Source organism: Balaenoptera acutorostrata, chromosome 18 (assembly GCF_949987535.1).
Source record: "Balaenoptera acutorostrata chromosome 18, mBalAcu1.1, whole genome shotgun sequence".
Taxonomy (NCBI): domain Eukaryota; kingdom Metazoa; phylum Chordata; class Mammalia; order Artiodactyla; family Balaenopteridae; genus Balaenoptera; species Balaenoptera acutorostrata.
In genome coordinates, this window is record NC_080081.1 from 18,042,221 (window position 1) to 18,058,376 (window position 16,156).

Here is a 16,156-nt window from a genome sequence, read left to right on the forward strand (position 1 = left end):
GGCAGAGTTAAGGTTAATATGGCACTAATGAACAGGCTTAAACCTGTGGACGTGTCTGACCACGGTTGTCAAACAGGAGACATTTAAAGTGTCAGTCTCCTGCCCCGCAGAGGAAATACATAATCACATGTTTCTGGATAAGGGCTATTTTCTCTGGCAATTCTGAATCTATATTTCATCATTTGACTTAATTCTCAACGAAGTCATTCTACTTGACAAAATATTTGTATAGATCTTGAGAAGGGATTTCTAAAGATTTCTTTAGATTTCTGTTCTCTGGCAATAATGGTTCTCATTGTAAATTCTTGAAAATAATTAAATACATGCAGGCAGATGGGCTATAGGGAGACTGAAATCTAGCTTCTTGGTCCCCTTCTATACAGGCTTCATGATTCCTGGAGAGACGCGGGGAGAGGGTGAATGTAGCCCTAAGAAGCAAAGCAATAAATGGCATCAGGGAGTTTTATCACAGATGGAAATGTGTTTCAAGCACGTTGCATTCATATTTGATTAAAAACGAAAATGCTGTTTTTTCTAAAAGAGTAACTCATAAAGTCTGCTCTCTGAACCCCACCTGAACCGCTGCTCAGGATGGAAGCTGTGACCTCAGAATCAGCACTATTCTCCTAGAGAAGGATTTTTTTTCTTCTGACTAAATGATTCCAGGTTTTTCCCTCCTGGTAGGAAGTCTTCTTTTTCATGAGATGGGATTTCCCTTCCTTCACAGATTTACTGTGCTTTCTCAACAGAGCTGAAGGTGTTAAGATGGTTAAGATGGGCAGTAGACTGGGGCGGGGGCACAGGGAAAATGATGGGAAAAAGTACTGGAAACATGCTAACATCCTCCCATCCTCTCTGCAGAGGATTCTTTTCCAACAGGTGCTGTGTGTTTAAGGCTCCCTAGTGGTGATTTTATACCAGCCCTGAGCTGGACATTCATAACCATCTATGCAATTAGTATAGACTCTTCTATTCTCACTTTTCAATATCCCTCAAACCCAACGCATTACCATTTAATATCCCAGTAAAAAGCACCCTTTCTGAAAGCATCCTCCTCTAAAAAGAGTGATTCAAACCTGATGTCAAAACTAGGTTTTCAAAACAAGCTCTCACCTCATTTTCCCATGTTGTAAAAAAGTACCTCAAAAAGCACCGACTCTGTTCTCCATTAAAAAGGACTTTAAACAAAGACCTTAACTCATTTATAAAAAAAGCACAGAACCAAACATCCAATATTTAAACAAATCAGATAGTATTAAACTGAGCATCCATCCCAAAGGAGGTGTGATGTTCTCTCCTACCTCATAACTTTGTTCATTTTCATTAAAATATGTAATTATTTGTTCAGTTATACTAGTTTCAGGAAGCATGCTATTAATCTTCCAATAGAAAAAGTGTCTAGGACCTGACTGGGTCAAGACCAATGAAAAGGTTTAGCCAAACAGAATATTTGCAAATCTAATGATTCTAATATAGGTCATTTATACAAAGAAACATTATACCTGTATTTTGAGATTCAGGATTTTAGGTCAAATCTTGAATGTTACTCTCTTTTGCAGTAAGATGTTTTCTGTGGTTGCTAACATTTTAACTATAAACTCCATGACTTAGGGGATAAGAAAACATTCTGGATAATATTTTCCTCTCTCAGCATCAGAACATTAATGAACTACTTTCACTTTGATAGTCTGCCAATAAATGGGCTTCCTCCTCATTCTTTCTTTTCATTTAATGACTTCAGTCAGATATTCCTGGCTACCTCCATCCACAAACTTGTCTAACTGATAGACAATATATGCCTGGTACAAATTATTCTCATTTGCATTTTCACTTACTGTATACCTCTCAATGCATATATTTGTGTTCCTGGATTCTGATATTAAGACAGGCTTTAGGGTCAAGAAATGTATAGTTAACCAGCTTCAAAGAAAATGAGTTCTTTTAGTCTTCAATTATATTCCTATTATTCTAGTAATTCTCTTTTTGGAAAAAAAATTACTCTTGAATATCACATGTAACCCAGGTATTATTGTATGCCCAACTTCTGAAAGGTGGCACAGATTATTGCTGACCAGGGTTGAACAATACATCATTATTATACATAATCACATTTACCCAATTATGACATCTAAAATACTGTCCCTCAAATCTCACAAACCATGCTGTGACAAATAAACCAGAAATTTTCTTTAAAAAAAATAATAAAATAAAATACTGTCCTTATGATCAGCATTAAAGTAATTCCATGCTTCCATTATGATTATTCATATGTACTTTGTGTATATAAGGCTTAGCTTACATTGGGAAAGGTAGACAAGCCAAATACAATAAAGATTATAAATCCTTTGGATTCACTCAGTTTGCAGGACCCCAAAGTTGCAGTGTTGCACATCTAACAAGATTCTTGCTGAAGGAGGGTCAAACCAACACAACCAAAGGAGCACCTTAGACTGTTAATCTTCAAAAGTCATCAAACTTCATCAAAGAATCAATCAGTTAGAAGACAATTTGATCTGCAAGTCTGTAAGTCTATGAATATGGGCCTAAACAAAAAGAATCATCCCAAAACTACCTTAAAACTTTCATCAGTTGCACTTCTAAGCAAAAGATTCCACTTGTGATTCTGGAGACTATGGTATGGCCTGGAAATGGTTGACATAAATTTGTATCTTGAAGATGAGAAAAATCAAGAAAAGCAGAGTCTCTATTAAATGATATAATCTACTCTAGAAACACATTTCTTCTATTTTGAGCACAATTATGGAGAAATTGGCAGCTTTGTTATTTCTATTCAACATACAACTGGATAAAAAAATATGAATATCTCTTGATTCTACCTGCTCCCCATTTTTCCCTCTTATCTGTATGCATGATTTGGACACTACAAATGCCAATGATAGATTTAAACTGATGGAATATTCTTTGCAACAGAAAACCAAGAGAAAGAAAGTGCTTGGTACTCTTGCTGTAGAAGCACTCATGATGCTTCTAAGTACAATTACTTTTGCTACTTTGGTAAAAGAAATGAGCCTCACTCATTATCCTGATGTAGGCCCCATAGATTCTGCTAAAAATTCTGAAGTATCTTTTATACACTTCTATAAAAATCATCAAATTCAATATGACACATATTTAAAATCCTCCTCACCACTTAAAAAATTTGAGTGAAAAAAATGTGAGCTGAATTTGGGGTTCTTTTCAACTTTGCAGATGTTCACTGACTTTCCAAAGGAAAATGGATAAAAGATTCACTTTTTGTGAGAAGGAAGGAAGGGAGGGAGGAAGGGAGGAAGGTTGCTTTCAGGTATATTAGACAGGGAAAATTGCATTCACAGTTTGGTTTTCTTGATGGGGGATATCTTGAGCCATATAAATGAGATAATCCTATGGTCATGATTATAAATACTATTGAAAACCTGCTCAGCTCATCCGGCAAAGCTGCTGTTTACTGGGAAACAGAAGGTTTTTGTTGAACCAGTTAGAAAAATGTCCAATTTAAAAGGACATTTTTCCTATGGCTGAGAAATATATTTTATTATTCTTTCTGTAGTGAGAAATGTGGGGAGATTTATTTTGACTCACATTAACTTAAATTTGACAGTCTCAATATTACAGATGTCGCAAATTAACTTGAGGTCCGGAGCATTATGGACCATCGATGTAAATAACTTGAAGAATTTAGAATAAATCTCATATTCCCTGATATAAGCCTATCCTCATCTAAGCAAGCAAGCTATGAGAGTGCTAATTGCAGACACTGATAACCACATAAGTTTGTTTTCTGTCATTTTCAATAATTGTTACCATCAAAACAAAAAGCAAACAGCAGTCATCCACTGGACACCAAACCTCTCAGACCATCACAAGTTCAACTTCTAGTTTATACCAACTACTTGGCGCCATCTCTCCTTTCAACACAAATACTGTGGAATATTACCTTAATTGCCCATTGTTTGGATTTAGTTTCAGATATTTCATGAAATAGTCATTAATTTTTTTCCACGAACATCTAGAAAATAAGAGCAAACACAGTTTCAAGTCCTTGTTTATGAACTTTCTTGTTCTGGGAAGTTTTTATCAGATTCTCAGTGGGATACATGACCCGCAAAAGGTTAAGCACCACTAGCCTAAACTTTTGCCACATGTTTGCTCTGCCTTCTGGCATTCCTTCTTCCTGTGTGCCTGGGTTTTGACCCATGGGGTCCTGCCCTGCATTATTCATGTAGGGCTTGACGCTAGCCTGCTTTGCGCTCACGTTTTCTTAGCCCTGCTCTGGCCCCTCATCCAAAGCCTCACCTTGGCCTGCCCTGCCCTGGGTGCCCTCACTGCCACCACTCGCTAAGCACTGTTTTAAATTAAACAGAAATGTTCTCATTGAAGGGAACATGGCCTTTATTTTAGTAAATTAAACTTACAGATAATAAATAACAGTGGCACCTCAAAGAAGCACTAACTTCCTTTTAGGAAACAGATTGGAAATTGCTTTCTCCAGTCCTACAAATGACATTAAATTTTTCTCAAAGAGTTGACTTTTCCCTGACCCATGGATATTTTCATCCACTGAGTATGTGTATACACAATTCATTAAGCCCAGTCTATCAATACTGATTTACCCATGTAAACAAACACATTTACCCAAACACACGGACATCAAGAATTTTAAAAATTAATTGTGGTTTCAATAAGAAATTATTTTACTAAATAAGGTTTAACAACGTAGCTATGAATTCATGTATTTTAAGCCAACTGATTCTCCTTAATATGAACCTTTTGAGCTATCTTGGCAGTCATTCTAAATAATATTAACTGTTCTTCATTCAGTATATGTTTAAAGATTTTTCCTATTGTAATTTAATTATTTTTAACCACATCTCTGTGTTCTTCTGTGATGTACAGGGTAACAATTAATTTGCTTTCATAGACAGACCCATCCTGAACAAGAATGATGCCCTGACTCATTCTTCTCCTTAAACTATGCAATTTCAAGTGTCCTCTTTAGTTTCCATCCTCAATAAATAAAATTCTTAATGTTCCAAGTGGTAAAATTTTCATCCAAATCAAGATTTAATAATCACATTAGAATAAAATGGAACTTCCTGTTGATACAATATCCCAAATAAGTTCTGAAGAGAAAACTGAAACAAAAACTTATAAAACAATTTAAATTATATTTTGTTTCCGACATTGAAAATCTGTTATTTCTAAAAATTCTCCTTTCCCCACCTTCACATCAAAATCACCTCTGACATTAAAAATATTTTACTTTTACTGAGACCTAAGTCTTTATTACCCCAATACACACTCATGCATACAGCCCACCCCTTAATCGGCATATTCTTAAATGAGAGGCTTGGCTAATTGGAATGCTAGCTGGAGAACAGATGGGGCACTGATGTTGAGACTCTGTCTTAATTTATCGTCCTGGGGTTTTCCTAATTACCCACTTAACTGGCACAGCCACACCGCTTTGAAATCATAATGTACAGCTAATTATCACTGATTTAAGCTTGCTAATAGCTTACTCTTACCAGCTAACTTCAAGCAATCAAGCAGAGAGCAGGAACTGCCATAGGGAAAGCACTCTGCCTGGGCTGGTTTAGACAGCTATATGAGGGCAGTGTCCTTTACAGCTGTGTTGACTTGGTTTCTGCCCCAAAATAAGGCTAAATAGTGATGCTTTGCTAGATGTTTAAAACCTTTTCCTTGTCTTTCTCAACTTTCAGAGACCTTTGTAACTGGTATGTATCAATCACCCCAAGTCTCCAATCAGCTCATTACCAGCATGCTATATACATGGGAAAAATTGGGTAGACTGAATAAGTACATCTCCAAAATGTGATTAAAATAATAAGAAACTATAGTTTAGCTCCTTTTTCCAGACTCTATCAACAAGTTTAGCACAACCCTTAGATCCGGAGACAGATTTTAATATGTAAATTTCCTTCTTTAAATTTTACAAATAGGACAAGAAGGCAATGCGTTCAACAGAAAGGTTCTCTATGAATTCAGAAGAAGAAGTGGGAGAAAATAAAACAAAAGAAGTTAGGAACTTAGGAATATATAGAGAAATATCTATATTTATGATAGGAGACTATACTTCTGCCTTAGTTTACACTTATTCTGCATTTATTTTAGGAACTTCTTCAGACATCTCTAGGTCAGATATCCTAGAGGCAGTGTCTGACACAGCAATGTGGATGCAGGTGACTCACTGAGGGATGCTTTTAAGAGAGAGGTAGTGAGGGAAGCCAGATAGACTGGGGAGGAAGAAGTTAAGCAGTGATGTTGTCTCATCTTCAGCCAGATTCCACAAGGAGTGCTGCAGTGTGAATTTCACATATTTGGTCCTACCACCTTGAGCAACGGGCAAGCCCCGTAGGCTCCTGTGTCAGTCAGTCATTGCCTGCAAGCTGCCACCGACGGGGTGAGGTAGGTGGGAGTTTACCCCCTTCACCCATGTGGACGAGATGGTGTTATAGCCACTCTCCAGGATGAGCCCCAGTAATCTTTCCCTTCCTGCCTCTGTGTAGGCCCCCTCCACACTGAATAGAACTGATTTATATAACCTTTAGGATATTGCAAAAGTGACAGTGTGGGACTTCAGAGGCTGGATCATTATAAGACACTACAGCTTCTGCCTTGCTTTCTCTCGGATTGCTTACACTGAGGGAAACCAGCCACAATGTGGTGAGAAAACTCAAGCAGTCCTATGGAGAAGTCATTGTGACAAGAAACCAAGGCCTCCTGCCAACAGCCATGTGAGTGAGCTATCTTGGAAGATGATACTCCAGCTCCACTAAAGCCTTCAAATGACTATGGCCCCAGCTGACTTCTTGACAGCAATCTCCCAGAGACCCTGAGCCAAAACCCCACAGCTAAGCAGCTCCCAAATTCCTGATTCACAGAAAGTTACATAATAAATGCTTATTTTTGCTTTAAGCCACTAAGTTTTGGAATGATTTGTTAGTTAGCAATAGATAATAAAAACAGAAGGCTCCTATCTGTTGAGGTCAATCCCCCAGATAATAAGGCAGCTGTGCATTATCAGCAGCCAGGAAACAGCAGCCAAGAAGCGGATAAAATGGACAGGTAAAGGGATGCAAGCAGGGCACCAGCAACATCCACTACCTTAGTTACCTTTCACATTAAATGTTTCCATTAAACCCTTCATACTCCTTAACAGTGTCATGCCATGAACTTAATTATGACTTGGACATTTACAGTTTTAAAAAATGTATATGGCAACACCTTGAAGTTCTAGGCCTAATGAAAATATTCTTCAAAAGTGAAGATATGTTCAGACAAACAATAGCTGAGAAAACTCATCACTAGTAATATGCAATGAAAGATGTACTAAGGCTAAAGCAAAGATTCTAGATGAACACACAGAAATGAAAAAAAAAAGTGCAAGAATAAAATAGGTAATTATAGGTAAATATTGACTACTTAAAGACAACGATACCCAGTAATGTCTTGGGGGGTGTTAAAATGTTGGTAGAAGTAAGATTTGTTGACAAAAAAGCACAAAATCTAGGAAGAGAGTAATAGAGTGAAACCGTTTTGAGGTACTTATATTGTTCAATGAAGTGGTAAAACTTTTAAAGTAGATGGTAAAAAATTAAAAGTGCATATTGTAATCTCTATGATAGCCATTGAGAATACGAAAGAAATACAAATCTAAAAAGCTTTGAAGATAAAAAAATAATAAATACCAGCTAAACTCAAAAGGCGGCAAGAAAGGAGGAATTTAAAAAAATGGTATAAAGGGATAACAAAGAACAAGATGGTAGCCTTAAACCCAACTACTATTTCCGTATATTATATATCACTGTAAAACACTGTAGAACCAACCTAAAATTGAGTCATTTATGTCAAGGACAAAATGAAGACGTCAACGTAGGTGCATAAAGGAAACTTAACCTAACCTTACAGGAATTTACAGCTCTTCTCAGAAATTGGCAGAGGACACCAGCCAATCCCCAAACACCAAGTCTGTCCATGCCATCTCTGGACTTCCTATTCCCCTAACTCAGCTACCCTGATCCAAATAAGAAAGAAGACCAGTAGCCAAACAATTACCTGAAAAAGCCAAATAACTTACATATTTATACCATAAAAATCCCTTAGTCTGTGAGCAAATCAGAACTCACTACTCCCATAGCCTTGAGTTTCCCAGTTTGCAGGTTGAAATCTTTGCAATAAACTCATCTTTCTGCTTTTTTTTTGTTTTTTTAATTCAGTAGAGTTTGGTTTTTGAACCATACATAGACATTCCAATTAGAAAACAAAAACTGATTAATCACCTCTGAATAAATATTGTTGGTTACCCCTGCCAAAGGTCAAATTATTTATGTCAACAATGGTTATATAAACCTCAAAAGAATTGTTTGAATAAAGGAAACTATATAAACTTAACTTTTACTCTGCCACAAAGACCTGAAAATATGTATGTTTTAAGTCAGGCGCCATAAATCTACCATAATTTAAAACAGAAATTTTTATAAGATATACCAATAAAGAAATTAAATCTAAAGTAAATTATGACAATATAATTTTTAAAGACTATGACTTATTTATATGTAAAAACAGTTTAGTTTTAGTAACTAGAATAGTGTTTATTTTTCATTTACATGGTAAGACAGTGTCAGAGACACGGATGCATTTTACAACTAGAACAACTATACTGGATATGAGCAAGAGTTTCTCTCGGATACATCCTAAAAAGGTAGACAATTAAGGTAGGTAGTGCATAGAGTATATGAGTTTTACCAGGTACAGCAAGCCTCTTGCCAGAACAGCTGTACCACTGCACCATGTGATCATCCACAGAGAAAACCCAGTCCCATGAACAGACTGACCATTAGAAATGGAGTACAAAAAAGTAGCCACATATAGCATTATAAACATATCTTTGTCTGAATCAATCTTTGTATTCAATATAACCCTAATCAAAACTCAAGAGATTATAAAATATATTTGAAAAAAAATTCTACAAACATCTAAGAGAATTTTGAAAAACAGTAGATAAAGGGGCTTACAAGATTTAAGAAAATCTTTAAGAGCAAAAGAGAAAAAAGAAAAAACAGAAAGAAAAAAAAAAACCAAACCCAGTAAACAGAGCAATTTCAGAGAGAGAGCTTATAAACAAGCCAGTGTACCTATCTATGGGAAATTGGAATGAGTATGAAGTTAAAAAAAAAAAAAAAAAACAATGAAAGAAAAAGGACGGATTGTTTTAGAGCAACCCTTGAAATCTGCCTCAGAATTTGGAAAATTTAAGTTGGAAATTTACCTCATATATAACATATATAAAGATATAGTCTCTACATATATTAACAATGTGAGAAACAAAACTATAATGCTAGTATGAAAAAGAATAGTAGACTATCCTTTTGAATTGATGCAGGCAAGAAATTTTTAAACAAGAAAACATTTTATAAACTCAATTTCTGTTTAACAAGGATCATCTTAAGTTACACATCAACTCACTTATATACATTTAACTGAACTATCATCTTAGATAGAAAATGTTCGCAAAGTCTAAAACTGACAAATATATAGAACATAAAAAGAAACTCCTACAAATGATTAAGTTAAATTTAAAAAGTAATCTAGTAGGAAACTGAGCTAACAGAAAAAAAGGAAACGAGAAAACAGAGAAACAAAATTTTAGGAAATAAAATTTGTAAAACTATATTAGTTTGTATTAGTTAACTTATATAACTATTATTAAACTATATTAATTAATAAATTGATTAGAGTGATAAGAAAATAGCTCACCCATGAAATAAGAGTGAGATCTGAATTAACAAAAATATAAAGTACAAGAAAAAGAAATGTCACTTTTTTTTGCTGCAAAAAGAATTCTCAGTCTCTCACCTAGTTCCTAATCCCAGCTTCTGAGTACCTTCACTATACTAAGGCTGGGTTCCCGTGAGAAAGATCCCTGCACAAGCCCAACAATTATGTAGCATAAAGCTTTCTTCCCATCTTCCCTTAAGGGTCCTGTGGCCCTTTTGCTTCCCAGGAATAGAGACCAGCTCTCAGTTAACTTTAATCTTAAAGACCCAAAATGCCATTCTACTCTGTCTGTCTAAATGGGGCTCATAGAGGTCGAACTGAAACGGAGCAGGACCCTATGATCCCTGCCCCCCATGTCCTCAGTCCGGCTTTTGTCTGTGAAAAAACTTTGGGCAAAGAATAAGTTTAATTAGAGAAGTGAGAAAATGCAGAAACAAAGGAAAACAGTCCAACAAGACTAAATAGTATAGTTTAGTCATTAAGCATAGTTAAGGACCTTTAGTTCCTTTTCATGGGCTATATAGCATATTCTGAGCGGTATCCTGTGAGCTGTTTTGTAGATATTGACAGCCCCACCAGGTGGAAGAGGTTAACTACATGATGACCAAGCTGTAGCCGTGACATAAGCTGCCATAATTCCGAGAACTGGCCTCAAAGAAATGGGAACAAACCAACCCTGGAACTGAAGATTAACTGTACTTAAAGCCATCAAGATGACGCTGGTCAGACCACCACATGACCAATTTCAAGATGACCATCAGAGCTGACTGTGCTGTTTCTGCACGCAGCCCTCTCCCTCCGTCTACAAAAGCTCTTGCCCACTGATTGTCAGGGGGGGTGGGGCAGTCGACCTTTGGACAGGATTCCGCCCTCCCCCCCATTGCCAGCATCCAAAATAAAGCAAGCTTTCCTTTCCACCAACCTTGCCTCTTTATTGACTTTTGAGTGGCGAGCAGCCGGACCCCACTTCCGGTTACAAAATGAAAATTAAATTTTAGGCTCAGTCTGTCTCACACGGGGCGCAATGAATCCACAGAGGTGTGTCTGTTTCACGCTTCTCAATATGTCTTTGGAAGAGACATACACATCCCTTCCACAGTCCCCACAGTAGTTCCTCAACTCGTGGAGTGAGGGCCAAACTGAAATCCCTAAAACTACCTCTTTTACAAAAATAGTAAAACAAGAGAATATCACAGCTGTTTTGGTACCAATTCCAGTATGTGGAGAGGAAGTGAGGGTCCCCATACCAACAAAAAGCAATTTTCCCACAGCAGCAGTGTATCTAAAAATCCAATTCAATTCTGACACTATCTACCCAGAGAGAGCATCAGATTCCACAGGTTAATGGTTCGTTCAGTCCTACAAGACTGTGTCCCACCCCCTCTAACACACACACACACGCTTCAGGTGCCAGTCTCAAGTCCAGGTTGTTACTTGTACTTCTGACCAGTTGGCTATAAATCACACGTTCCCACTGCCCACTCCCCCCCTTGAGTTTGACTAATTTGCTAGAGCGGCTCACAGAACTCAGAGAAATGTTTTACTTACAAGGTCAACAGTTTATTATAAAAGGATATAACTCCGGAACAGCCAGATGGAAGAGCTGCCCAGGGCAAGGCATCGGAGGAGGGAGCACACAGCTTCCACGCCCTCTCCAGGCACGCCCTCTCCAGCCACGCCCTCTCCAGGCACGCCACTCACCCGGCACCTCCACGTGCTCAGCAACCAGGACGCTCTACAAACCATCGGGGGTTTTATGGAGGCTTCATTACACAGGTGGGATTGATTAACTCATGGCCACTGTCGATTGAGTCAACCTGTGGCCCCTCGCCCCTCACTGGAGATTAGGAGGTGGGACTCAAAGTTCCAGCCTTTTAATCACATGTTTGGCTCTCCAGGCAGCCAGCCCCATCCTTAGGTGGGACCCAAGTCACCTCATTAACATAACAAAAGACACCGTTCTTCTCTCATCACTTAGGAAAATCCAAGGGTTTTAGGAGTCTTTGCCACGAATGGTGTCAAAGAACAAATACATATTTCTTACTATAAATCACACTATCACAATATCCTTGGGAACTGCTGAGTTTAGGGTCATCATCAGACACGAAAATTGTAGTGGTGGTGATCTTAACACTTCACCATTGACCTCACTTGTTTGGCCGGTTTATGCACATGGGTTGGACGTGGATAGTGGTTGGATTATCATAACCGGAGTCAGAGGGTGACTCCAATTACATACTCCTTTGTATGTGGTGTCTGCTAGAGCAAATCAATACATGTCCTGCCACCTGCTATCCAGCTAATGACTTGACAAATGCTTTTTTCTCTTTACCAATTAGTAAGGACAATTAGAAACATTTCACTTTCAGCTGGCAAGAACCCCTTCACTGTTAGACCTCAAGGCAATTCTCCCACTCCATGACAGACAGGAGCCATGATCATCTAGACATCCTACAGGACACCATGCTGATAATCAAATATTGATCACATTATGCTAGATAACTTAGTAGACAAGTGAATGATTCCAGTGGGGAAAAATATTGACATTTTGAGTGCTTGACAATTCAGCAGGGTTTCTAAATGTCTAGTAGTCTGAATCTGATTGGGCTATTCTTCTCATGCAAAATACAAATTTCTATACTTAAGATGACCTAAAGCACAGGAAGACGCACAGAGCTTTTGGGGTCCCTTTGCATCTTAGAGAAAACATATTACACACATATTCCAACATACCGTGTTGCTACAACCCATTTATAAAGTAGCACCAAGGTGCTCTGACATTCAGTCCAGATGACCCAGTTCATCTATTCAATGGTGACTGAAGTACTGGTGGCAAATAAAGCTGCTCTGCAGAGACTCCAGAAAGCCCCATAAGAAGAATCACAGTATAGACACCAAGGGTTTTAGAGTAAAGTCATTTATTTTTTTACTGAACACTATTTTTGTTTGTTTGGTTAGTTGGTTGGTCGGTTGGTTGGTCCATCTGTTGTTCAGTAGGTCAGTCAGCTGGTTGGTTTACAACTTGGCTCTGGCAGAACCTGCACACTTGACCATAAACCAGCAAATGATTCTGCAACCTGAGATGCCCATGAGGAAATAAGTACTATCTGACCTGCCAGGCTATAAGATCGGGCTTGTATAGAAGCAATATAACATCAAGTGGACGTGATCTATTGGAAATCAGGCTCAAGCAAGTGGGAAAAGGACAAGTAAGATGCATGGAAATTAGCCCAGACTCACTAAGCACCTATTCCTGCTACACTGCCCCACCTACTTAAATCAAAATGTATGACCTCATGGGGAAAGATAAGTTGATGAAGGATAAATAAAATTCAGGTTATAAAAGGAAAATCAAAATAGTATTGCTAAGAGAGCTTTCTAAAATGCAGCTGGGAGTCCACTGAGGAAGTGTGACTGATGTACATCTGGATCTGGATGCAATCTGACCTTTGACCACTTATTGTCTTAATGCAGGCACTCAGAACACCTGCCCAATGATACTTATCAGATACTTACCACAAATAACTTGTGACAGCCTATCTACTTATTGAACCCTTACCTTAAAATTGCCCTTAAGAATAAATATTTCCTTTCTTGTATCAGAGTCAATCATAATTCTTGCCAGACAACTTTAACAAGCTTGTGGCTTTTATCTTTATAAGCCCCTGACTCTTTCCTCTGCTCCAACACTCTTTCAGTTTCACCCAAATCTCTCTTCTGAATTGCAATTCCTAATAGCCCAAATAAACTCTTATTTGCAGGCTTCTGCACTGCTTGGATGACAAAGTCTACTTTACAATAGGAAAGGATAGATAAAATTCAGGTCTACTTTATGGATAGGTCTGCACAATATATAGGCATCAAGGGGAAATATACTGCCACAGAAATTAAGTTCCATTCAGGAATGGCAATAAAAAATGTGTAAAAGTGAAATGCTTAAGCTGGCTCAAGTGCAGGACCTCTGTTTGTTCACTTTGTGTGGCATGAGATTGGCCGGTGATGAGCCTACCCTGACTCATGGGAAATGGTTAATGGTGGCTGACCAGTCCAGGGCATAGAAATAATGAGTTTGCAAGATTGGTGACATGGAGTTCTATTCAATGGCCAGGATAGATACTTATAAAACTTTCCACTCAGATAAGCCCCTCATTGCTCCTGAGCCATTCTGAAACATTTCACCTGCATGGTCTTAGTTTTGCAAGGGAATAAACCATGTTAAGTACCGGGTTTTGTTTTGGTTTTCCAGCAACTAGGTTGTTTTAGTGGTGAAACTGACATGATCTTTAGGAGTTAAGATCTTCCTTAGCTGGGTTTTATTATAAGAACCACCATAGCCAAGGCATACTGATTTCTCAAATGCAAGAAATAACTACTGATCACTATAGATGTTTAAACTGAAAAAAACAAAAAAACACAGCTATTTTACTTGCAGACTGTGCTAATTGTTTTCAGCTGTAGCACATAACCAGTAATAGCTCAGTTCTTTATCCTGTGTTAATAACCCAACTGAAGAGAGAATGGGGCAGTTAAGAGCACTATCTCAAAATGAAACAGATTTTACATTATAGAGAGTAAAGGTATGTAAAATACTGAATTCTCCATAAGGTATTTTTAGAAATAATTATTTGAATTAATAAACAAACACAGAATTCTGAATTTCAGGTCAATTAAAAAATACCTACTGAGAATCTAGTATTTGCCATTGTACTGGTCAACTGAATACCAAAATAAATAAATAATAGTTTCCTCCAGTATTAAAAGGTTTTTAGTTTAATCACCAATTCTCAAGCAACCGGACACTAATGAAGGCTTTAATTTAACAATTAATTTAACAATTAATCATGGGCACAGTGGTAGAAATGTGAGTTATAGAAGTAAGCCACTCAATGCTTATCATTTTGAATCGACAGATTGTAATTTTCAGCATTCCAGGTAAGAGGTATGGACACTTTATATTTTTTAACAGGTACTTAACATTCACTAATACTTATCACATCATTTACATGAATACTCTTTCTGTGTTGCATTCTGTCCAGTATAGTAGCTATTAGCTACATGTAAAATTTTGACTAAAACTAATTAAAATTATGTAATGTTAAAAATTCAATCCTCAGTCACACTAGCTAAATTTTTAAAAATTTTTATTTTATTGTGGTAAGAACACTTACCATGAGATCTACCCTCTTAATAAATTCTGAAGTGTACAATGCAATATTGTTGACTACAGGGAGGGGGAAATGGGGATTTACTCTTCAACGGGCATAGTTTCAGTTAAGCAAGATGACTAAGTGTTACAGACTTCTGTACAACATTGTACACTAGCCTCATTTGAAGTGCACAATGATCATATGTATGTAAGGCCTGCCATGTTGTATCATAAAAAATGTTCCTTTATCATAGAAAGGTTTTTTGGTCTCCTGAGTTGAACCTATCTTCCTAATTAACAGAATAGGAGGAAGCACTGAATTTTAAAGGTAATTAATGTTGATCTTTTGTTTCTTCAAGAGTGTATTTTGTTCTACGTAATTCTTAATTCAACCTCTACAGAATAGAATACATTCTATTCTGTTGTAAAATTAAGAGCTTACTTTCTTTTCTCTTTCTGGTTGTAAAACAAATGTCTTACTTTCTTCTGTTGGCAAGTGTCTCTTCCCCATTTCTTATAAAGATCTTCATTCCATGCTTCTCTTTGCTCCCATCAAAAGAACAACGGGGGCTTTGTGTGGGTGTTCTGATTGGACGGCCGCAAATCTTATTTACCTTTTAAATAGAAAATATTAAAGACAGTTAGAAACCATGCTCCAGCCTTTCTGAGGATGTAATGTTCACTAGAGTCCAAAACAATGACATATTCTTATTTATACCACACTAATAACCTTTAAGACATACAATGTTTGTTAATTTTTAAAATAAAGGGAATCAAATTATCTGTATAAAATGGCAGCCATAATAAATTGATGCTATACACATTTATACAGTTTGCATGTATGCAAGTGCAAAATACATGAATAAAAACATATATGCAAAATCAGAGAACTACATTAATAAACTAGACTGCTTGTATAAATAAAACTATTTAATCAAAGTAGATATTATTTATGGTTTATATCCATATGTATGACTACTTACTTTTACTAATTTTTTTAATAAAACAATTTGCTACTGAATATGTGGTCCATTTCTATATGAGTTCTAAGGGTAGTTTTCTCCTTAAAATGCTTTCTTAGAAATGGCAATAAATATTTTTATATAAGATCTCATTTTGTAATAGTTGTATATCTTTTTCCTCAATCTGGTTTGATTTCTCAATCTTTTTTGATTTGACCATAAGGGTGTTACTTATGGTCTCTTTTTT

General features: G+C 37.0%; 1 protein-coding gene across 1 annotated transcript in view; it reads right to left on the reverse strand.

Moving 5' to 3' along the window:
* The window catches only part of GPC5 (glypican 5), a 658,111-nt gene that overhangs the window by 342,055 nt on the left and 299,900 nt on the right, over nucleotides 1-16,156 (reverse strand). The window contains exon 4 of the mRNA XM_007196859.3: nucleotides 15,428-15,561. Coding sequence (XP_007196921.2) covers nucleotides 15,428-15,561 — 134 coding nt within the window. The remainder of the gene's footprint in view (nucleotides 1-15,427; nucleotides 15,562-16,156) is intronic.